The sequence below is a fragment of the Micromys minutus genome, assembly GCF_963924665.1.
Source record: "Micromys minutus genome assembly, chromosome: 2".
Lineage (NCBI taxonomy): Eukaryota > Metazoa > Chordata > Mammalia > Rodentia > Muridae > Micromys > Micromys minutus.
The window spans coordinates 25,728,092-25,751,240 of NC_137971.1; the positions used below are offsets into that span (position 1 = coordinate 25,728,092).

The 23,149-nt window shown below is 36.0% G+C and overlaps 1 protein-coding gene across 2 annotated transcripts in view; it reads right to left on the reverse strand.

Annotated features, from left to right (window-relative positions):
• Window positions 1–22,695, reverse strand: part of KIF20B (kinesin family member 20B) — a gene marked incomplete at both ends in the record, with an annotated part of 44,626 nt that extends 21,931 nt beyond the window's left edge. The window contains 17 exons of one of the 2 annotated variants that reach the window (XM_080911808.1): window positions 1,465–1,591; window positions 5,703–5,737; window positions 6,838–6,946; window positions 7,977–8,115; window positions 8,268–8,407; window positions 9,406–9,678; window positions 10,517–10,679; window positions 11,211–11,357; window positions 11,447–11,518; window positions 12,539–12,650; window positions 13,143–13,367; window positions 13,835–13,871; window positions 16,030–16,214; window positions 17,974–18,112; window positions 18,945–19,061; window positions 19,141–19,227; window positions 22,549–22,695. In XM_080911808.1, coding sequence (XP_080767934.1) covers window positions 1,465–1,591; window positions 5,703–5,737; window positions 6,838–6,946; window positions 7,977–8,115; window positions 8,268–8,407; window positions 9,406–9,678; window positions 10,517–10,679; window positions 11,211–11,357; window positions 11,447–11,518; window positions 12,539–12,650; window positions 13,143–13,367; window positions 13,835–13,871; window positions 16,030–16,214; window positions 17,974–18,112; window positions 18,945–19,061; window positions 19,141–19,227; window positions 22,549–22,695 — 2,254 coding nt within the window. Of the gene's footprint in view, window positions 1–1,464; window positions 1,592–5,702; window positions 5,738–6,837; window positions 7,067–7,976; window positions 8,116–8,267; window positions 8,408–9,405; window positions 9,679–10,516; window positions 10,680–11,210; window positions 11,358–11,446; window positions 11,519–12,538; window positions 12,651–13,142; window positions 13,368–13,834; window positions 13,872–16,029; window positions 16,215–17,973; window positions 18,113–18,944; window positions 19,062–19,140; window positions 19,228–22,548 lie in introns of both variants that reach the window. The other variant, XM_080911807.1, reaches the window with a different exon arrangement.
• Between the last annotated feature and the right edge of the window lie 454 nt (window positions 22,696–23,149).

Consider the following 23,149-nt stretch of genomic DNA (forward strand, 5'->3'; position numbering starts at 1 on the left):
ACCTTAATTTCTGGTGTGATGTTAAGATTTTGTTCAAGGTGGAGAGATAATGATCTGCCCTCATTCTTCTACATGAATACAGCAAATACAGCAAATTTTCCAAACACAATTTGTTAACTGCGTTTTTCCTACATTGGATATTGTTATCATTTTGTCAGTGGCTGTAACTGTGTGTTGGTCTGTGAGGGGAGATTCTGGAGTAAGATACCTGAGGTGGATAGATATACACCTACATGCAGGGAGCCATTCTCTGGGTAAGGAGGACAAAGCAAGCTGATGGCGGGTGCAATGTAACCAGCTGACTCAGGTCCCTGCACTCAGGCCTAGACCCTCCAACTGTGAACCAAAATAAACCCTTCCTTCCTTAACTTGTTCTGTTCAGCATTTGTTAGAGCAGTACGTAACTAAGACCAACATCTATTCAGTTTAATATGGGATAACGTAAAAGCTCACTAGGTACAGTTTTAATCACTTCTATAACTTTAAGTTTGTAGTATCTTGGGCTGGGTAGATGGCTCAGTGATAAGAGCACTTCTTCAAGATTTTCTGTTTCCAGTATCCAGATGGCAGATCACAACAACCTGCAACTGCAGCTGCAGGGAATCTATTGCCTTTTTCTGACCAGAAAGGGTACCAGGCACCACACACTGTACACATAAATACATGCAGGAATATTGATAGAATAAAAATAAATACATCTTTTAAAAAATGAATTTATTCTTAAAACATATAATTTATGTTGTCTTTTTAACCTAAAAGAGGAGATAAACTTTTGGCAATGCCTCATTTAGCATTGGTACAGCCTCTCCATATCTCTTTTTATTTAGTTTTTATTGTTCTGCTGACAGTTTGATATGTAGCCCAGGAAGGCCTCAAACCCACACACATTCAGGCCTGAGCAGATTTTCAAAGTTTTCGTATATTTGCAATTGACACTTTGTTAATGATTTCTTAAGTTTACTCTAAAGAGAATAGCAACTCTACAATTTTAAGGATTTGCCCTTTTTCTTTTAATAAATCTGACCATTTTTAAGGACTTCAAAAAAGGTTTCAATTTACATTATTTTTCAAAAGACTTTTTTCTAGCATTTTAAGTACAGCTCAAGTATGGGTTTTGTTAGTAACATTGGCTCAAAGTCTGTCAACTATCCCCTATTTGTCAAACGCATAAAAAAATTAAGAGTGAAAAAAGAGTGAGTACAGATTTTGGCAAAACCACAACCATTTTATGAAAGTGACCTCTACCTATTAAAAGCTCAGAATGAACTATGAGGCAGAGAATGAGAAAAACTCACCATCTAAAACCTTGCTAATTAAACATAAGACAACTTTACATCCACACATTCCCTGACAGAGCATGCTGACATCACCTCCCTCCGTGTTTAGGTTTCCTAAAGCCTGCTCTTGGCAGGTCATCCATGGCCTACTTATGAGGGACCCTGCAGGAAGCTGAAGAGCCAGTACCTTTCTTTGCTGGCGGCTCACCAAGCTGAAGTCCATCTTCATTTAATCTTTTCTGGGTTCTACTGTTCTTGGGTATTTCAATTGTCTCAGTACAAGTTGACTTATTGCTGATTAAAGATGTATCAACCTAAAACAAAACAATTCAGTATGTTCTCATGCGGAAACAGGAACTGCCCACATTACCTCTCATCAGTTTGTTCTCAAATTCTGAAATACTTTGCACTCTGTTTACATCTCACCCTAAAATAACTGGTGCTTCTGGCAGTAGAAAGCATTTAGATAGATATCACTAAAGTCACCCTGAAAACACTGAGAAAACTTATGTTGCCAACATTCAGAATACATGAGAGGACTGCTCTAGCATACAAGCTCAAGACAAAACAGTGACAGCCTGTCTTTAAAATTCCTAAGCTTAAACTAAATAAAGAATAAAGTGTGCTTTGAAATAAAATCCTAACCAAGTATCACATACATACTTTTTTATTAATCTAGTTCCAATAACCTATCATAGTAATTGGCAGACAGTAGATGGTGCTTTGCCTGAAAAGAATTACTTTTGGTTTCTCAGGCTGGCTGGTGCCCTTACCTTTTTAAAAGAAGTTATTTCCCTCAGAACAGATCCATAAGTCAGAAAAATACAATAACATGTGATATTTAAAGACATCTGTGAGGTGTAATATAGAGAGAGCGCTTCCCCTGCCCATATATCAAAATATCAAGGCCCATCCAGCCTGAAGAATGTCTCAGTGGCAGGATGTTTGTTTGCCATTATATATATGAAGTTCTGGATTGTAGACTTAAAAATATAATAACATATCGTGTTCAGATAATTCAGAGACTGATGGTTGGTACTGAATATACCTCTCTGTCAAAATATAAGGAGATCTGATCAGTAACCATGAGATGTCACTCGTGCATGTTACAATCATTAAAAACATGTATGTATGGGTGTTTTGACTGCATGTATGTTTGTGCACCACATGGCTGACTGGTACTGGGAAAGCTCAGAAGGTATCAGATCTCCTGGAAGTTGAGTTAGAGATGGTTGTGAGCGGCCATATGGGTACTAGGCAGCAGGTGGGACCTTCTGAAAGACCAAGTAGTCTTTACCATGAGCCAACATTCCAGCCCCCTAGAAAAGCATTTTAAAGAAAGCAGGCACACTTGGCTAAATAGTTTACTCTACATGTTATAGTATTGTCCTGCTTTATATTCCTATAATAGAAAATAATTAAATGATGTTCTAATTTTTAGAGAAGGATTGGAGCTAGCAAGATAGCTAAGCAAACTCTTGTCACCAAGCCTGAGAGCCTGAGCTTGAACTCTGCGGCCCAAGGGAAAGGAGCAGAACTGATTCCTCCTGCATGTTGTCCTCTGACCTCTGCATTTACATCTTGGGGGACAACAAGCACGTGCCATGTTAAGAACTAAAGAACAAATGTATAATCTTCACCTAAGCCATCTGAATAGAAAATTTATATTTATGAGGTGCTAAAAATCATCAGAGACTATCATGGCCATACTATATAACTTTCTTTAAAAAACATCTTTGCAATAAACACATGAACAGTAACAATTTTATTCTACTTAATATGCAAATGTTTTGGTCCCAAGAGCTCAGTACCAACCACCATTATCTAAATGTATCCAAATTCCTGTATCTTCAAAATCCCTTCCAACTAGCCCAGGTTAAAACCTAGTGTGCTGGCTAGTTTTTAATGTCAGCTTAATATATGTGAGAAGCATTTTGGGAAAGTTCAATTGAGATAATGTCCCCACAGACTGGCCACTGGGCAAACCTGTGGGGCATTTCCCTGATTAATGATTGATGCAGCTGTTGCCACCTGGGCTGTATAAGAAATCAGGCTGTGGAAACCACTGAGGAGCAAGCCAATAAGCAACACTCCACCACAGACTCTGCATCAGTTCCTGCCTCCAGATTCTTGTCTTGAGTTCCTGCCCTCACTTCTTTTGGTAATAGACTATAACGTGAAAATGAAAGCTGAAATAAATTCTTCCCTCGCATGTTGCTGTTGGTCATGGTGTTTTATCACACCAATAGAAACCCTAAGACATCCAGCGTTTATGTGTTATTAGGCTCCTTCTCATATACAGAGTACAGTCAGCATACTTAAGATATGCTTTAAAGCAGTGATCCCTCTTTTACATTTTCAACACTTTAGATCTGTGCACCTAAATAAACAAAACTCAGTGGCAGGATATAGTGATTCTCCTTTCTTATGTAAATTACTTTTGGATGCATGTGCAATTTTAAAATATCTCAGTCTGAATCAAAATATAAACATCACTAATTAAAAAGGCACTTTAAAAAGTTAAATTTTTAAAATGTGTTTTTTACACATTAGATTCTGCAATTTATTAACAGCGTCACTCCATTGATTCTAACCTATTCTACTCTTAAATGCTTGAAAACCTTTAGGTTTTCAGAGGCAGCAACTCACTATGTAGACAAGGCTGGCCTTGAACTCAAGAGACCAGCCTTCTTTGCCTTCTCAGTGTTGGAACTAAAGGAATGTACCCCAAAGACTAGCATATAGAACTATTTCCTTTAAAAAGAAAATGACAATGATTGGAAAATATATTTGGCGAAAACTAGAATACAAACATGATGCAGCTTTAGAATACTTTCAATACTTAAACAAATAACCAATGGCAACACATTATCCAGTATGATCTACTTTTACACACAGGGTCTCAGCCTAGGCTAACTTAGAATTGATTCTCCCTCCTTCACCCCCCAAGTACTGGAATTATAAGCATGTACTACTATACCTCACACAATATTAATTTGCTTTAAACAATGTTCGTGGGGCATGAGGGCCCATGTTTTTAACCCTAGCATAAAAAAGGCTAAGATAAGAGGACTAACATAAATCTGAGGTCATAACCTAGGCCACCACTTTGAGGTCCTGATTTTACAAACTAGATAGATACCAGAACACCCAATCCAGTGTTCCTGTGTTTAAAGCTTTGCTCTTCGATCTTCAACTATGTCATCCTATACAAGTCATTTAGCTCTAGGAAAAATAAAATGGCATAATGACACAATCCTGTATTGTAGTACTTGGAAGGTGAAGGAAAGAAGACAAGTCCTGGGCCACATGGCAAACTGGAGGGCATTTTGAGATATAAAAGACCCAATCTCAAAAGAATAAGCAATAAACATATCTGTATCAAAAAAATTGTTGATATTTAAGTGAGTTAATATAAAAAACAGCTAAAAGAGTACCTGGGAAAGTATACATACATATATATGAATACATGCACATATGTATATATGTAAGGTATCTTCTGTTCTTTACTTTTTCCTCTTTAATTAGAAGAAACATTACATGAGGGCTTTATTTTCAATTTTAGATCATTTACTATTTTAAACTAGAACTACTTTCAGTACTAGAAAAATAAAGAGGAATTGTATAAACCAACTATAATGTCTAAAAGTACAGTTTTGCCTAGGAAAGGTGGTAAGTTCTGAGCATTAAACTCACTCTACATTCACATACCTACAGTCTTGTCTTTGAACGTATATTAAATACTCCTAGGCCCACAGGGGTGACTATCTGACCTGACGCTAACAAGCTCTGCCCGTCAAACAGAAAGAGCCTCTGGTCAGACTGTACAACTCAGTCCACCATACATTTAAAAACACCAGGCAATTAGATAAACACTAGTTAATACATCAAATCAACATAACACACTACTAAAAGAATATAATCTAGTATGTAGTGACAGAAGTAATTCCAAGATTATCCAATAAGACCAAAAATATAATCCCATTTTTAGAACATTACAAAGAATGAAGTTCTACATATGCATAAATTAGAAGATTTGAAGAAATTTTTCTATTGACCGTCACTGAAAAGTAGTATGCAGGTGAAGAAAGTGCTGAATTGCTTTTATACATTTACTTTTATTTGCAATTTTGTGTGTGTGTGTGTGTACTCGAGCTCTCTGAGGCCAGATGCTTTGAGTCCTCTGGAACTTGAGTTATGTGCAATCTGTGAGCCATCTGAAAGAGGAGCAGCTGGCAACTGAATGTGGTTCATTCTGATCTACTGAACCCATCTCTCCAGGCCCAACCTCTGTATTCTTCATAATACCTTCATTTATGGCACTTTTCAAAAATATTTTAAAATAACCATAAAGATATAACCCATTCCACTTTATTTACTCATTAGATTCTTACCAAGACAAAGTAAAATTTAAATTTAAATTACCTTACTTGATGTCTTGAGTGCCTGAGCCAAAGAGTCTGTAAAGATAAAGAATATTAACAATAAAAAAAAAAAATCTAAGCATCTAAAAACAAAAGGAACCCTGAGTGAAACACAGGCTATTAAATTACATTAAATTCAGAAAAAGAATTTCAGGGTTAATATTAAACTGTTAGATGTTTCAGAAAAAGTCACTTTCAAAATTTGGAGCAAACTGATAGGTACATGCTAAAGAAGCAGAAACATGGTGGTGACACAGAACCAATGGGTAGCGCCTGACTGGTCCGCTTCACAAGGCACCACTGACTCGCTATCTTTACCTCTCTTCTTTCACACAGTAACGTGTGGGTTACTTCACCTCCCTTAAAACCCATGTCACTTATGCGTGCATGCATGTGTGCATGGTTTTCCTCCTTAAAGATCAAATGAGTATCAGTTCAAAAGACTATTTCAAACCATTCCAGACATTACCCTACTCTCAACTATTCTATGTAAAGGTTTCCTTAAAAAAATAAACAAATACAACTTTACACTTTTTGTTATGATTTCTTGTCAGGACTCTTGTTTTATTTCTGGGTTGCTTCTCTGTTTGTTTGCTCTGTTTTGAGAAGTCTTTTCTAATAATAAAAACTACTTTAGTTATTTTGTGTGTATGGACATGTGGATCATGTATACTTATGTACTTGTAGAGGACAAAGGTCAACCTCAAATGTCCTTCCTTAGGCATTGTCCATCTTGCTTTTGAGCCACAGTCTCTCTCTGAGCTTGTGCTTAATTAAGCAAGGCTGGCTAGTAAGCAAGTTCCAAGACCTGTCTCTGTTCATGTCCCTAGCATGGGAATTACAAACACAGCCAACATGTCCAGCAAGTTTTGTACAGCCTGGGGACTCAAACTCAGGTCTTAATACATGGCATCAACTTTACTGAACTATCTGCCCAGTCCTAAAAAAATATTTATAGTAGTAAATCACAAAACAAATGATAAAATATAGTGAGCTTTGTTATGTAGATTAAAGCATTTTCTGTTCCCCACAATTTAAAAGTTACGATTTTCAAAAGATTACAAATCCCTGTACTCACCATCAACAGTTTATGTATTCGTAAAGACCCAGACAAGAGTAAAAAGACATGCACTTACCACTATCTCTATTTTTTAGCTGTTCTTGGGCTTTAATTAGTTCTTCTTTAGTTTCAGCTAATTCTGCTTTAACTTGGTTAAACTTTAGTTGCAAACAAGCAATAGCTTCCTGGGGATCAACAAGAGATGTAATACACAAATGAGCAAGTTCGGCCTGTTTCTTAATATCAGTGACATCATCTTGAAGAGAATCAAAAATATCTTCAACTCCTACATAATTATGAGCTTCCTAGAAATAACAAAAACCACATGTCTAACATTAACAGACTTCTCTACATGTGAGCATACTTTAAAGATTCTTTAAAGTATATGACCCCCCAATTATACAAAATTTGTGTTTTAATATTCATTTTAAAAAATATAGAATATGAAGTTTATTTCCTCAGTAATAGATCATAAATCTTATACGATCATTAAAGAACAATTTGATAGAGTTCCAGTGTGCCTCTAATCACATTTGGAGGCTTATGTGGCATTCCTCCATTCCATACCTAAGTCCACATTCTAAGCCATGTTCACATCACATCATAATGCAGTGACAGAAAGCCTGGAGCTCTGTGGCCATGGTATCCAGTGGTTGAGAAACAAGCACAGCACACACTCAGAGGAACTCAAACAATCCCTCACAAAAGCCCTCATCAGTTTCAGTGAAAGCAGCAAAACTCATCAACTTTCCTCGAGCTATTTTCCAACAAAGGCAGGCCCTTTCATGAACAAGTGTTTCTGTTTTGATCAGAACAATTCAGTAAGGGCCTTTACAGGTTCCTTTACATCCTTACTGCCTACAAGCAATACAATGACTCAAGAAAAACTGAAATGGAAACAAAAGCCACAAAAATGTGTTTCTAAAAACAAAAGTTCTGTTAGAACTGCTTGTGCACCTAGCAAAGTGACACACTGCGGAGTTCCAGACCAGCCTGGGCTCTATGAGGGTCTGTCTCAGAAACACAATCCAAAACTCCACCTATTTACTATCCATTTCCAATAATACATGACTCATTACAATAAATACAAAAATAAAAAGTACTGTTTTAATTTTAAATACTAATATTTTATAACTAGCATTTCTCATCACTTAAGTGGGTTATTAAATCCTGGTACCAAAAGCCAAATTATTTTTAATATTCTCATTGACATACTTCAGTTTCAAGTTTCATGGCACAAATTCTATTTGTTGGTTCGTCTTGACTGTCACCTTTTCCAACCAAATCTTTAAAGATTGCCAAGCGACGTTCAGCGTTTTCTTCTAATATCTCTCGTTCGTGAAGAAGTGTCTCCCTTTAAAACAAATTAATTACATTAAAAGAGCAATTTAACCATATGTAACATCATTTGTAAAAGTCACCACTTTCAAAAATCACATAATATAAATTAAGAAATAGCTATTAAATAAATCTCAATTCTTGATAGGTAATGAAGAATTAACTTACTTAAAATCGGTTTCCCTTTGGCTCCAGTACTGAGTGAATTCCTGTGTAACTTCTTCTCGAATTTTAAATTCCAATGTCAACTTTTCTTTTTTTTCATTTATTAGTCTTTTCTTCAAGTTTTCTATTAAATCCAACAGTTTCTAAAATAAGCACATATACATTATAGAAAAAAGTAAATCCTGAAAAATATATCAGATTGCTCAGACAGGTGCTATAGTTTAGTCATCTGTAACTGTATTCTTTTAATGCTACTAATAGTCTTACAGAAAACTATGCAGGCATAGAGTCCCTAACCTGGAAAACCAAGTGCAGCTCTCCACATTTTAGAGACAAACCTATACAGAAAGAATATTCATCTTAAAAACAAACATGTACTTAAAAATCGGGACACTTCTTTTCTACTAAGAACTGTTAGGTAATTATGTTTTTTCATTTTATTTACACAACTCCATGAGTTTGATAGTACCACATTTCATACACAGAGAACATAAGGACCAAATCTATAAGAAATGGTAGAGGCTGGGTCAAAATGTCCTATTCACTGGGCATGCTAACCCATGACTTTGATCTCAGCACTCAGAAGGAAGGGGCAGGTGATCTGTGAATTCCAGGCCAGCCTGGACTACATAGTGAGATTGTACATAAAAACAGAAAACTGTCCTGGAAAGGAGTATGTCCCAGAAGATAACATAATTGCTATACAAGATGAGCACAACAGTTTAGATACCACCCCATGCCCCAACACGCACACATACAAAAACTAGATACAAAGCCAGATGCAGTAGTACACATTTCAAAGCCCAGGGATCCCACGGGCTAGTGAGCTTGGTTTATGCAACAGCAGTGGACCCTGAGAGCTTGTCTCAAAGAAAGTGGAAGGCAAGGACTAACACCCGAGGTTGTCCTCTATCTCCACATGAGCACCACAGCACAAGCTCTCCCTCCCCCAACTCACTCTCCTCTCTCTTCCTCTCCCTCTCTTTTTCTCTCTCTCTCACTCACACACACACACACACACTTATTCCTGACCTCCACATGCATATACTTATATGATCCCTTAGATACACAAAAGAGGTTCTCAAAAGTGATATCTAACTTCAAAATAAATAAATAAGCCAAGCAAAGTTCTAAATGATACCTTATTCGTGTCACTTGTGAAGGCTCTGCATTCCTCTAAGGGCTTATCACTATCTTCATCTGTAAGTTCAGTTTCCATGCTTTGTGTTTCTTCATTCTCTTCTAAGTCCTCAACTAAATCTTCATTTTCAACCACATCTTCTAGACTATTTTCCCAGGAAACAGTTTTTCTTTTTACATTTAGTATTTTATTATCCAAATTACTGTCTAGTGAAGATTTAACAGACCCAAAAGATTTCTCTTGAGAAGAACTTGAAGTATCTGGAACATAAACCTGTTAAAATATCCAACATGGCTTTTTACAAGAGAAAAGGAAAAAATGTTTTTCACTGAAGCACATTTTTGAGAGTTTCTCACCAGATAGCATCAGCCCGAACAGAACCCATCCATCCTCCTCTGCCTACCAATGCTAGGGTTAAAGGTGTGAGCTGCTCCACCCAGCCTAACTTTGTAACTGTCAAATGATTGAATTCTAAAGTTATGCAAACATTCAGAAAAGAAATCAGCATAGGGAAAGAAAAGTGTACTTTTCATGCAGTCTGTAGGGAGACATGCCTCTCTGTGCTCTCTGTACTGTCTCTAGCAGGGACAGCCATCACTCAGAGCCAGATGAGTAGCAGTGCTCATTCCATAATTACCAAGAATCTATAGTCTATCACTAATACATGATAGTAAATGTCATTTTACTCCTTTTGGGGACAAAGTTCAAGTTTTTCATGTTTTTCTAGTTAGTTCAACAATTACAATTTTATTTTAAAATATTTCCTAGTACTCATGTCACTGCTCAGACATGGTGGCACACACCTGTAGTTTCACACTGAAGAAACAAACACAGAGGGGTAAGGGGAGAGAGAGAGAGAAAGAGAGAGAGAGAGAGAGAGAGAGAGAGAGAGAGAGAGAGAGAGGGAGGGGGGCGGAGGGCGGGAAGGAAGGAAGGAAGGAAGGAAGGAAGGAAGGAAGGAAGGAAGGAAGAAAGAAAGAAAGAAAGAAAGAAAGAAAGCAGGAAAGCAAACAAAACAAAACTCAAACACTTGCTCTTCCAAGGCAGTTAAGCAAGCAGTTGAGGCACTACGAGATATTCATACATTTAGCACAAATCTAAATACACTCACCTTTTGTGCAATAGTTGAGAACTTCAGTACATTGAGTGTCTCATCATAGGCAGAACAACACTGACTAATATTGATGATCATACATATTTTCCCTTTTCCAGTGAAAAAGCTTTGGAAATAGTGGGTCAGCTTACTTTCTCGAAAAGGCACATGCTGTTGAAACCTATGGGAAAATTTGAAAACACAGCAAGTTAAAAATATATTTCATGCAGGATTATGAATAAGTATGAGAGCTCTTGCCTAGTATGTGCCAAGCCCCAGAAATGACTCTCTAATACTACAGAAATAAATACACTCTTGAAATTGAGTTGCTAATAAAATTTGCTTAACCACTTCCCCTTGTAATAGTTTTTCTCTGTTTTAAAAAACATTGTCAGGATCAATGCAACAACATACTAGGCAAATGTTTAAAAACAAAACATTTAACTCAACTGTATTCCCCAGAATAGAGTAATTCTACAGCATATATTATAAAGCATCTTTCTATGTTATGAAAGCTACTTAATCTATTATCTAATCACCCTAAAAAGATAATCAATGCTGAAGCCTATCACTGTATTTTCTAAATGTGTGTGTGTGTGTGTGTGCTATAGAAAGTAATTGTTGTGTAAGAAACAGGTTTTCAGAAAGTACTTCCTACAGATAACAAAGTGAAAAATTTAAAGATATTGATATTTATACCAATGGCACTTACTTTGACTTTTCACTGTTCTTCAAGACATTGATACACTTTCCCAGAGTCAATAAAGAAGTGTTGATGTTCCCAGCCTCTCTTAACCTTTCACCTTCGTTCTGTGTCTTCATGCTTCGTTCTGAACCAGCAAGATCACATAAAGACAATCTAAACCAACACCCCCCCCAAAAAAAGGTTACTATAAAAATTTTCAAAATGTTTCAAAACAACTACAATTTAAAAAATGTTCAACTTACTCACTAACTCGTATTACACGAGGTATTTCAGAATCTTCTATCTGTAATATTCTAATGGTGAATATGCTGTGACTAAAAAAAGAACAAAATCAAGTATTATCATCCCATTCAATGCCCATGTTGTAGGAGAGACAAGCATGTGCAGAGGCATTTCTCTACACTAGCTCCATCTATCATCCACCAGATACATTTCTATACTCCACTCTCACCTACGCCCACCCAACTATCTAGCATCACATCCTCACTTGCCAAACCCCAAATCCCTCAAAGTTCCCCTCTTGACACTCCAATTTCTATTAATTATTAATAAAATTATGTGTAATAAATAAGATTCAATATGCAGCTACTCATGAGGATAAATCAAACAGATCTAAAGTTCAAGGCCAGCCTGGGCTACTGAATAAGACTGTTTCAAAATAAAATGTAAATCGATGGCTGGAGATGGATGCAGGTCAGCAGAAGAAGGCCTGCCTAGTGCATGTGAGACCTTGGACTCAACCTCCATGACTATGGGGAATAACAAAAATGTCCTTGTAAAGATCATACTATTAGTGAGAATGCTGGGATGTACAGCTACATTCTTTGAAAATATACCCAAAGCAAAGCATAAATCTGCCCTATACACACGCTGTAGATCACCCTATGCCCACGTCAGTGTAGATGGCATTTCCTCCTTACAAGCAAGAATTTATGCATCCCACCGACAAAGCTTACTCTCCTACCTCCTAAGACCACTCATCACAAACATCCTTCCTTAACCCTTTGGGAGTATGGCCTGAATCATTTTTCAAATAATACATAATACAGTAAGGGATAGAGAAAAGGCCACCACTTCAGCAACTGAGAAAAGAATCCAGGACACTGATATTTACAAGAGTAAAAATGCCTCAGAAACATCCTGCATTTTAGAAAACCTACTCTCCCCACACAAATCAATTAGTACTTTTTTTTATCTACAGGTGGTTTTCATACCTACAAATTCACAATAGATTTCAGAGAACATACTGGTCACATCCATCTAAAATTAGCTTCTTACATTTGCACAGACAACTGTGGTTGTCTAAGGATTGTAGAGTAGGGTTCAACACTTACCTTCTACTAGAAGCGTTGTTCAGCTTTGTGAAGGCAACACTCTGATGCTTCACTCCTAGTTTTAAGAGTCTATATGCTTCTTTAGAATCAGACACCTGGATCCACTGCAAATCTTTAACAAATAAAGAAGGTATGCAATAATTTAAGTAAAATAACAATTATGTTACAGTATAATCTTTGCAAAGTATTTTCCTAGTACCACATAAAATCTTCTACTCACACATCCTAGAGCACCAACTGAAACTATTCCGTATTCCATAGTCATGTAAAGATGAACTCTAAAGACACTTAGTATTTAAGTTATGCAAGCACACCAGGAGGACTAGCAATATTGAATGGTTCCAAATGCAAAGTAAAACAGTGTAAAAAAATCCTGCATTTTATCACCAAGAATATAATTAACATTCAAGCAAATCAATCATGCTAGGCATATTGATTATATGCAAATATTACTGCCAAAGCACAAACTGCTTTTCTTTCTGTTAATAACAGCTAAAAAATAATTAATTAAAAGAAAAAACAGCCCTACCTTTTTATTGACTATATCTATCACAAAACCTAATAGTGAACTTTGGAACAATGAAATTAAAAGTCACTAACGTACCTTTTATAAAAGAATAGCCCTTTACATCTTGGGAAAGGCGTAGCATTTTTCTCTTTTGGAACTTAGAGGACACAGGAACAAACAAATCATAAATACTTTCATTGTAAATCTCAAAGAAAGAAACCCACACCGAGTATTTTATATTTTCCACATTCAGACTAGATTGGTCACAACTGCTCATGGATTCTTCAAATTCTGGGATAGTCAAAGAGGTTGTTAAGCGTCCTATAACAACAAAAGGCATAAAAGGCGTAAGACCCTGACTAAATATGAAGCAGAAATATATAGATCATGGCTCCTAAAATCCTTAATCTCTTTACCATCAACATTGAAACATTTTAGGGAACAAAGGAATATTTGTGGCAACCAAATCTTAGTTTCTTTTAATCTTAATTGTTCGGAATTAAGAAAGAATCAAATACAAACTAATGAAAATGACCAAGAAAAATAAGAACAATTCTCTAATTCAATATTAAAGTCAAAGTCAGAGATAATATATTCATTATACTAAGTATAAATGAAACCTTACAGCTATTCACAATTTGAATAGCTTTGAAACATTTTGTAGGAACTGTAGGAAATGCATGATCAAAAAAAAAAAAAAAATCAACACTGAGAGTGATTCTGAAAATAAAACCTTTCAAATACATTTCAAGACAAGCAAATAACATAAGTGAGAAAAAAATCCTTACCACAAACAATGTCATAACTGTCATTATGTATGGTAACCTAAAAAGAAAAAGTAAAGTTTAAAACCACTTTTTGTTACAAGCCAAATAACTAAGATTTTAATCACCTATCCAATTAAGCTACGAACAAATATATAACCTTTCAAATACTTAATTCATTCCAAGCCAGAGCTGCAGTAAGAACCCTGTTTCAATTCTGAGGAAAAAAAGAGGTGATTAAATCCCAAGGGCTCTGACCTCATGGATTAATTCATTTATTAATCAGTGGATTAATGGTTTATCTCGGAATTGGTGAGCTATAAAAATCGGTTTGGCTCTGTATCTGCCATGTGATGCACTAGATCACCTTAAAACTTTGTACTAAGTCCCCACAAAAAAAAGCCCTCACTAGCTGAAAATGTTAATAACTTCCTGAATCCAAAATCAGTGAAATGGCTAAGAGGGTACAGGCACTTGCTGCTAAGCCTGAAGACCTAAGTGAGAACCCCATGGCCCAAACAGTAGAGAAAACAGACTTATCTAAGTTTTCTGACAGCCTGACAGAACCAGATACAGACAGACAGACATAGACGCATAGACATAGACACTGACCGACAGACAGACAGACAGACAGACAGACAGACACACACACACACACACACACACACACATAATTCCTGGCTGCAGAACTATGGACTAACTATAAACTTCCCAGTCAGAAGTATTAATTGTCTCTCTACACAAAGGCAAGATCATACTCTATAAACATTTGAAACATTGTTAGATCACAGTACATTAACATACTAAATGAATATTGAAAAGAAAACAAAAAACAGAGGCCAAGGAGATGGCTCAGCAGATAAAGCACTTGCTACATAAACCTGATCTGATTTTGAACCCCAGAACCAAGAGCAGAAAAAAATACTAACTTTCCCAAGTCTTCCTCTGACCTCACTTGTACCTTGGCACATGGGCGTCAGCATTCTCACATATACATCATGCACATAAAAAATTGTATTCACATGTGTATGCATGTTGTGTACATATCTAAAGAAAAGCAAAATATACAAAAGAGAAGCCAATGATAGTCTGTAGAAGTTATAAGCCTTTACTAATATATTTGACTGTTATGTGTGTTTGGCTTGAATGAACTGTGTGTCTCATATGTTAGGCTATCCCTCTACCGCCACACTAAACCTCCAGTCCCTAGGACTTACTTTAACAAATGAGTTCTTTAAAAATAATAAATCACATGGCAACAAACACCTAAAATTTCACAGGAAAAATTCTAAGATGTACTAATTAGCTCATTTGTAGAGAAATATAAACAAAGGCTGAACTGAGACCATTTAGGCGTCTGTCTACAGACTAGGAAACCGCTCTCAGGGCAAGCAATGCTTGGAATCCCAGCACTAGGGAGCTAAGGCAGACAGAGTCAAGGACAAGCAAGGCTATACAGTGAGATTGGGTCCATAAAAGGAAGAGGGATTTCTCACTCTTGAACTCATTTTAGAGAAAGCAACAGGAAATATATTTGAAATAGAACATCCACTCACTGAAGCACTGATGACAGTAAGTTCGCCAATATGAAATTAGTTGACCACACAAACTTAACTGCTAATGACACAATGATACCGAGGACTAAGAGACTGAAGTCAGGCTATATGAGAAGCTAGGTTATTTTTAAAAGAATAATATTTCACTGCTGTTTAAAAGAAAACTGTATTCTGTATGTAACAAGCGGGGAGCAAAAATATAGCTCAAATAACCAGTATCAAAAAATAATAATAATAAACAGGAAGGTACTGCATATGTGTATATTCATTCAGAGACAAAGCTCTCTGCATGAGGAAAGTATATGGTGTACTCAGTAAGTCAAGCACCCAGGACGCAGAAGCAGGAAGATTGCAAAGTTGATGTCAACTAACCTAACTAGGACGTTAGTCATAAAATTGCTTTTCATTTCCTACATTCTTTTCTAATCAAATGATTTTATATTTTTTCATAATATTACATATTTTCAAAGTATAATACTAATTCTATAACAAAAAAGACTAGCATCATTATATTTCTAATTGGTATTGCCAACTGCCTTACATATTTTTTTCAAAAGCAAAAACCCCTATGACCAAAACTAGAATATAATACAAGCTAAAATTATCCTTATCCTGAAAGTTTACAAAACATCTCATGAGTTTTATACTAAAATACTGGCGTACCTCTTTAGTTTGTCGCAGCAATGTATTTTTGTTAGCACTTTCCTCTTTCTCTTGATCCGATGATAACTGTAAGTATTCTCTACATCTATGTGGTTTGAAGTTCATCTTTGTATATAGTCTTTCCTGAAGACTATCAAACAATACATTCAGTGTTCTAGGCAGAATGCCAATGTTTTCTTCTGTGCCTATAAAAGAATAGGACAAAGGCAACTTTTTTGAATTAACAAAGCTCCTTTTATTCTACCTAATAATCAAGAGTAAAAAGGAAATATATATATATATATATATCTACATATATATTTATAATATGAGAATATATATAAGAAAATATGTATTTATAATATATATAAGTTAAAGAATTATTCAGGTTTCTATCATTTATATAGTCTTTACTGTATTGTCAACATACTCTGATTCAATACTCAGAAATTTTACTCAGATTCAGCCCTAATATCTATCACCCATAATTACAAAAAATAGTTTCTCATTTATCTTATGCTTAATTCTCTAAAGCATATCTTAATTCTTACATCATTTTACTTTCTATTTTATGTATAATGTAGTTTTATGCATATATTTGAATTAAATACCATCAGCAATATATAAATGACATGTTTTTAAAAATTAGGAGGACATCCAGATAAGATGGCTAACTAGTAGTTGTCTCTGTGTAATCAGGTTGAGGAGAGTTAGGACAAGAAAATGATAGAATACAGCTGGGGAGGTGCTATATTTATAAAGCGCTTATCCAGCAAAAAGTGGACATCAGTGTGCAGAGAAATAAGCCAAATGCAGAAACCAAGTGTGTGTGTTTCCTCTTCTATGCAGACCTAGATTTAAATCGAGAAAGAGACTATCACTAAAGTAGGAAAAGAACTGTGAGAGCAAAGAAAAAAAATGAAGAGAAGACAAAACAGAGGGTTAGAATATATGTAACTATGAACATATGCATCATACATCTATAATATACAGCATGCAAGCAGAAAGACTGTTGAGAGGAGGAAGGAGACAGAAGAGGAAGGCATGGGGGGAGTGAATAAAGTAGGGCAAGTGAAAACAACATGTAGCAGTGACACATATACATGAAAATGCCTAAATGAAAACCTTCATTTTGTTTTCTGAGATAAGGTCTCATTATTTAGCTCTGGCTAGCCTGGAACACATTACATAGAGCAGAATGTCCAGGAACTCAAAGAGCAGCCTGCCTCTGCCTCCTAAGTGCTGGCAATAAAGTGCACCAGTACTTCCCGCTCCAATACTGTCTACATTAATGTGTTTATAGGTCTTAAAAACATACATATAAACAGTATTTAACACTCAGTAGGTTATGCTTATCTATTTATTCATATATTGTGGTCATTTGAACAGGAATGACCCAGAATAGCCCTATAGACTCATGTGTTTGAATGCTTGGCCCATAGGAAACAGCACCATTAAGAGATGTGACCTTGTTGGAGAAAGTGTGTCACTATAAGGGTAGCCTTTGAAGTCTCAGAAGCTAAAGACAGCTCTCTTCTGTCTGCTAAACTTTATGGAAACTCCAAGTTCCTCCTCCAGCACCATCTCTGCTTGTACACTGCCATGTTTCCCACCGTGAAGATAATGAACTAAACCTCTGAACTGTAAGCCAACCCTAATATTTTCCTTCATAAGAGTGCTATGGTCATGGTTTCTCTTTACAGTAATAGAAAATCTATACTATAGAAACACACACACACACACACACAACCTATATATATAAATAATAATTAAAGAAAATAAGATCATGAATTCAAGGAGAGCAGAGCAGATATATAAGGAGCTGGGGAGAAGAAATGATGTGATTATATATAATAAAATAGTAAAATTAAAAAATAACTATATGATGAAAATATTACAATATAATTGGGAAAATACTGAATTAACTGTTCTTTTTCTTTTCTAGTCAAAATAAATAATATTTACCTTGAAATGTATATGTTTTTCCAGAATTGGTCAGCCCATATGTAAAGATCAGTCGACTGTGTCCCTTTAAGAGGTCTTTAACTGGTTGCATAATGCAACCCAGAAAGAATTCTTTCTGTGAAGTTTCAGGTCCAAAAACCTATGAGACCATTTTAGGTTATAGTTTTTTTAGAAAATTCATGTTCCAAAACTATTAGACATTTGTTTTGAAATATTTATTTAAAATAGGTAGCATATCTTTACCACAATAGTACAATGACAAGTAATTAACTGCTCTCAAACAAATGTTTAGGACAGAAACTTCAACGCTGGCAGCAAGCCTAAGAACTTGAGTTAAATCTCTGATAACCACATGGCAGAAAGAATCCTACCAGGTTTTCACAAGCACTTTACCACACCAGGGAATGCACACACAGGTGATAAAATTTAACAAAAAAAAAAGCTCTAAGATAGAAACTTCACATACCTAGCTCTAGGTCAATTTTTTGAAGTTTAAAAAAAAATACTTTTAATTAGAATAAAAAGGACAATAAAATAATTTATGATCAATACAATGATTTAGTCAGTTCAAATTTTAAATGTACAGTCCTCAGTTTTAGTTTTAGGGAAAAAATTCGCACAAAAAACTGAAATTCTATGACCACAAAGCATAAACGTCATTGCACACAATACTTCATTGCACACAATACGTCATTGCACACAATACTTCATTGCACACAATACTTCACTGCACACAATACTTCATTGCACACAATACTTCACTGCACACAATTATACAACAACTGAGCCTAAGCCAGGTCTCACTCTATTAAAAACATTAAAAAGCCATGAATTTGAAACAGAGCAAGGAGGGGTGCTGGGGTGTATTTTAGGGAGAGTATGTGTTCTACATGTGCAAGGCCTTCACTCAATCTACTACATAGCTCCCTCACAGACAAAAACTTCCTCAGTTTCCCAGGGTACTTCCTTACTTTAGAAAAACTGAATTTCTGTGCCAATTGTCCAGAGCTCTTCTCACTTAAGTGGCCAAGGATGCTTTGAGGGTCTTTCAGCAGAACAGTCTGTGAATCCAGAACTTGCACACAGCCCTAGAAAACATGCTCACAATAAGAACTGCTTTTACGAATGAAAGCAAAACATTAAAATCTAATAAAATTCAACACAAACCTCAGCCTCATGTTCTTTTTCTGACTGTGTAAATGGTCTTATTCGAAGACAAACTTGGAGGTAATTTTTAGATTCCAAACTGTTTGCCTACAAAAAAGAACAAAACAAAAACAAAAAGCCATTTAAAAGAGAAAAGTATAAAACATAGCTTTTCAGAGATTAACCATCTCCATATAGCTGATCATATAATAATCGACAGAATTTATCCACTCACTACCCTGCATTGGCTTTGTTTCTCAATGTTTCTACAACCAAGTCAAAGCTAAGGCAAGCCAAAGATTCCCAATTTTTGTTGTTGGTGGTGTTTTGTTTTGGTGAGAAGGGCTGCCTTAGCTAGCTCGTGGACTTTAGAGGACAACTTTCAAGAGTTGATCCTCTCCTTCTCCTATGTGGTTCCTTAAGGATCAAACACAGATGGTTAGGCAGAGCAGTATCAGCTATTCCCACTGAGAAATGAACCAACTACTAAATTGTGAATCTTGAATATTGGCCTCTCAAGTACTAGGATTATAGGCCTGCACCATTATACCCAGCCACTACATGTTTAACTTCATCATATACTTAAAAAAAGAAAAATAGGCTTGGCAGTGGTTGTGAGAACCTTTAATCCTTGGGAAGCAGAGGCAGACAGATCTCTGAGCTGGGGCCAGCCTAAACAACAGAGTGAGTTCCAGAATAGCTAGGACTACATAAAGAAACCCAGTCTCAAAAAAAAAAAAAAAAAAAAAAAAAAAAAAAGAAAAGAAAGAAAAAAGAAAAAGTAATGTATAATGTTCTTGTAGAGAACCTGAAATCAATTTCCAGCACCAACAGACAGCTCACTACCATCTGTAACTCTTAATTCCAGGATTTGCCCTAAGGCACCAGACAAACATGATACATACACACAGACAAAACACTGATATATATGTAAAATAATACACCTTCTCAAACAAAATCATAACTAAATCTGAGTGTTCTGGGTATGCTATCACACTCTATAATCCAGACACTCTGAAGGTAAAGCAGGAAGATCATAAATGGAAGGCTGCAAGATATATACAAGTTCAAAGCCAGTCTGGGCAATGTAAAAGATCTTAGATATATAGTTCAGTGGTAAAGTGATTGATTGCCTAACAAATACAGGCCATGGTTTTTATCAAGATAATCCAGATTTCTTTAAAAAGAGATAAATAAAAGTTTTTAATTTCCATAGGTGATGGGAAGAGAGAAGGTACTCAGTTGTAAGAACAAGGCATGTGATTTTAGTAAGAGGTTCAGGAATTCAAGATCATTCTCTGACACATACACATTCCAGACCAGACCTAGATTAAGTGAGATATATATATATACAGAGAGAGATATATTCCACAGAAACAACAAATCCTAGGATTCAGAGACTGGAAGGTGAGATGAGGGACAGCTACAAAGAGAGAGCCTGACTTAAAAATGAAAATAAACTTTATCCAAACTGGATAAAGTTCACAAAGATGTATAGTTTGGGATTAGGAGAGTGTTTAAGTGGTTTCCTTAAACCAGCTGTGTGATGTTCTATTTCTAAATTAATTAAAATATGAAGATTTTATTTAAATAAATTTACCCATTTAAATATAAAACAAACTTTTTAAAAAACTTAATTCACATAATTCACTGACTTGATAAAGGTCATTTACAAAAATAATTAATCATGACAAAAATAAAATAAAATTTTTAACAACTCTATTCCACACTATACTAGAAATAGTCCTACCCAGTGCAACCTGGGAAAAAAGGGGGGCAGAAAAGAAGACACACCCAATTAAGAATGAAGATGTTTTCTCATAAACAGGAACATCTACCTACAAAATCTGAGTCACTAAAATATTAAAGCAGTTCAACAATGTAGCAGGATACAAATTAATATGAAAATTCAATTATTCTTCTATCTATATGGGAACAATTAGAGATTTATTTTAAAAAACAACACCATTCACAAGCATATAAAAAATTCTAAACCAGGAATAGATGAGAGAAAAGACCTATTTACACACTGAAACCTACAAAGCACTGCTGAGAGAAATTAAAGAGCCACCCCTAATAAAGACACAGCTTCTCAGTGTTTGGAAACTGGATCCTGTTATGATGCATGTTTTTCAAACTAATATACAGATTCAATGCATTCTCAATTAAACATTTTCTTCCAGAAAGCTTATATGGAAAAACTGACAAATTGATTTTAAACCTCCTTTAGAAAAGTAAAGGATCAATTACATAGAAAACTACTGAGCGACTCAGAAAAAGAACCTTGAAGTTCGTAAGGTTACCACCTGAATTCGATATTTACTTTTCATGCTTCAGGAACTGAAAGCTTCCTACTATCAGGTGACACAGGTTGAGAATCTTCAGCTGAAGATTTCTGTGACCCTGCTTTCCTATGATCAGATCAGCTATCTACTAGATTAGAAGGACTTTGGAACATTTGCACGGCAATGGAGACACTGTCAGTTCCAGAACTGCATAATATTCAACACCAGAACTTCGTAATAAAAGTAATTATTACAATCAACTAAGCCACATGAATATTCGAACATTAGGTTAACCAGCAGAGAACTAAAACCTGAAAATGTTTTATTATTTAAGTGTTTTCAAATGGCTACCAGGTAAGAATACATACATGCTAAGTTGTTTAGACCCACTGTTTTGAAAATAAACTGTTATTTATTACTTTTTTCCCAGGACTCCATTGAAAAGCTAAAATACAGATAGGTAGCTGGTGGTATATGCCCTTGATTTCATCACTCAGGAGACAGAGACAGGAAGATGTCTCTGACCTCAAGGCTAGCCTTGTCTTCAGATCAAATTCGAGGGCAGCCAGGCTTACACAGAGAAACCCATTGTACTAGCTGGTTTTGTGTCAACTTGACACAAGCTGGAGTTATCACAGAGAAAGGAGCCTCAGCTGAGTAAATGCCTCCTTGAGATCCAGCTGTAAGGCATTTTCTCAACTAGTGATCAAGGGGAGAGGGGCCCAGCCACTGTGGGCGGTGCCATCCCTAGGCTGGTAGACCTGGGTTCTGTAAGAAAGCAAGTTAAGCAAACCATGGGAAGCAAGCCAGTAAGTAACATCCTTCCATGGCCTCTGCATCAGCTCCTACTTCCTGCTTGAGTTCCAGTGCTGACTTCCTGTGGTGATAAACAGTAATGTGGAAGTGTAAGCTGAATAAACCCTTTCCTTCCCAACTTGCTTCATGGCCATGATGTTTTCACGGCCTGACTAAGACACCCTGTCTCAGGAAAAAAAAGAGAGAGAGAAGAGAAGAGAAGGGAGTAGAAGAGGAAAGGAACAGCAACAATACCACGATTCTAATCTGCTTTAAACCTGGAAACTGTGAAATAAACACATGTTCCCTTGAGCACAATAATCGAGTGTTTTTCTTACATTGTACTTACCCCAGGGTCTGAAGCGACTAAGGAAAACTCATGAGAGAGATCAAGCTTAACACCATCAAAATTGATTTCTGAAGGCCTTGCAAGTGGGTCAGCACTAAAAACATAAGATGGTCTAGGCAATCCATCTTGATTCAAATGAGATTCCATTCTGCCAGAAAAACAGCAAACTCTTTAGGAAGCCTTAATAAATCATCATGTAAGCTACCCACAATTTGATGTCTACACTCTTAGAAACTAACATGTAATTGAGTTAACAGGCTACCATGCACAAAACTCTGAGTCCCATCCCAACCATAAATAGGGTGTGAGGGCATGGGCCTATACTTCCAGCACTACAGAGATGGACCAGGAAAAATACAAGTTCCAGTTCATCTTAGCTACATAGGGTAGGCATCCAAGGACAATCTAGGCTATAGACCTTGTCTCAAAGAAGAAAAACAAAAAAATTAAAAAGAATCTGGACAGGATCATGAGCCCAGACCACCAACTTCACAAGGCACAAGCAGGTAGATCAGTGAGTTTGAAGACAGCCCAATATAGTGGGGGCCTGTCTCAAATTAAGCAATTAGTTAACATAAAAATAAAGTCTATAATCCAACCC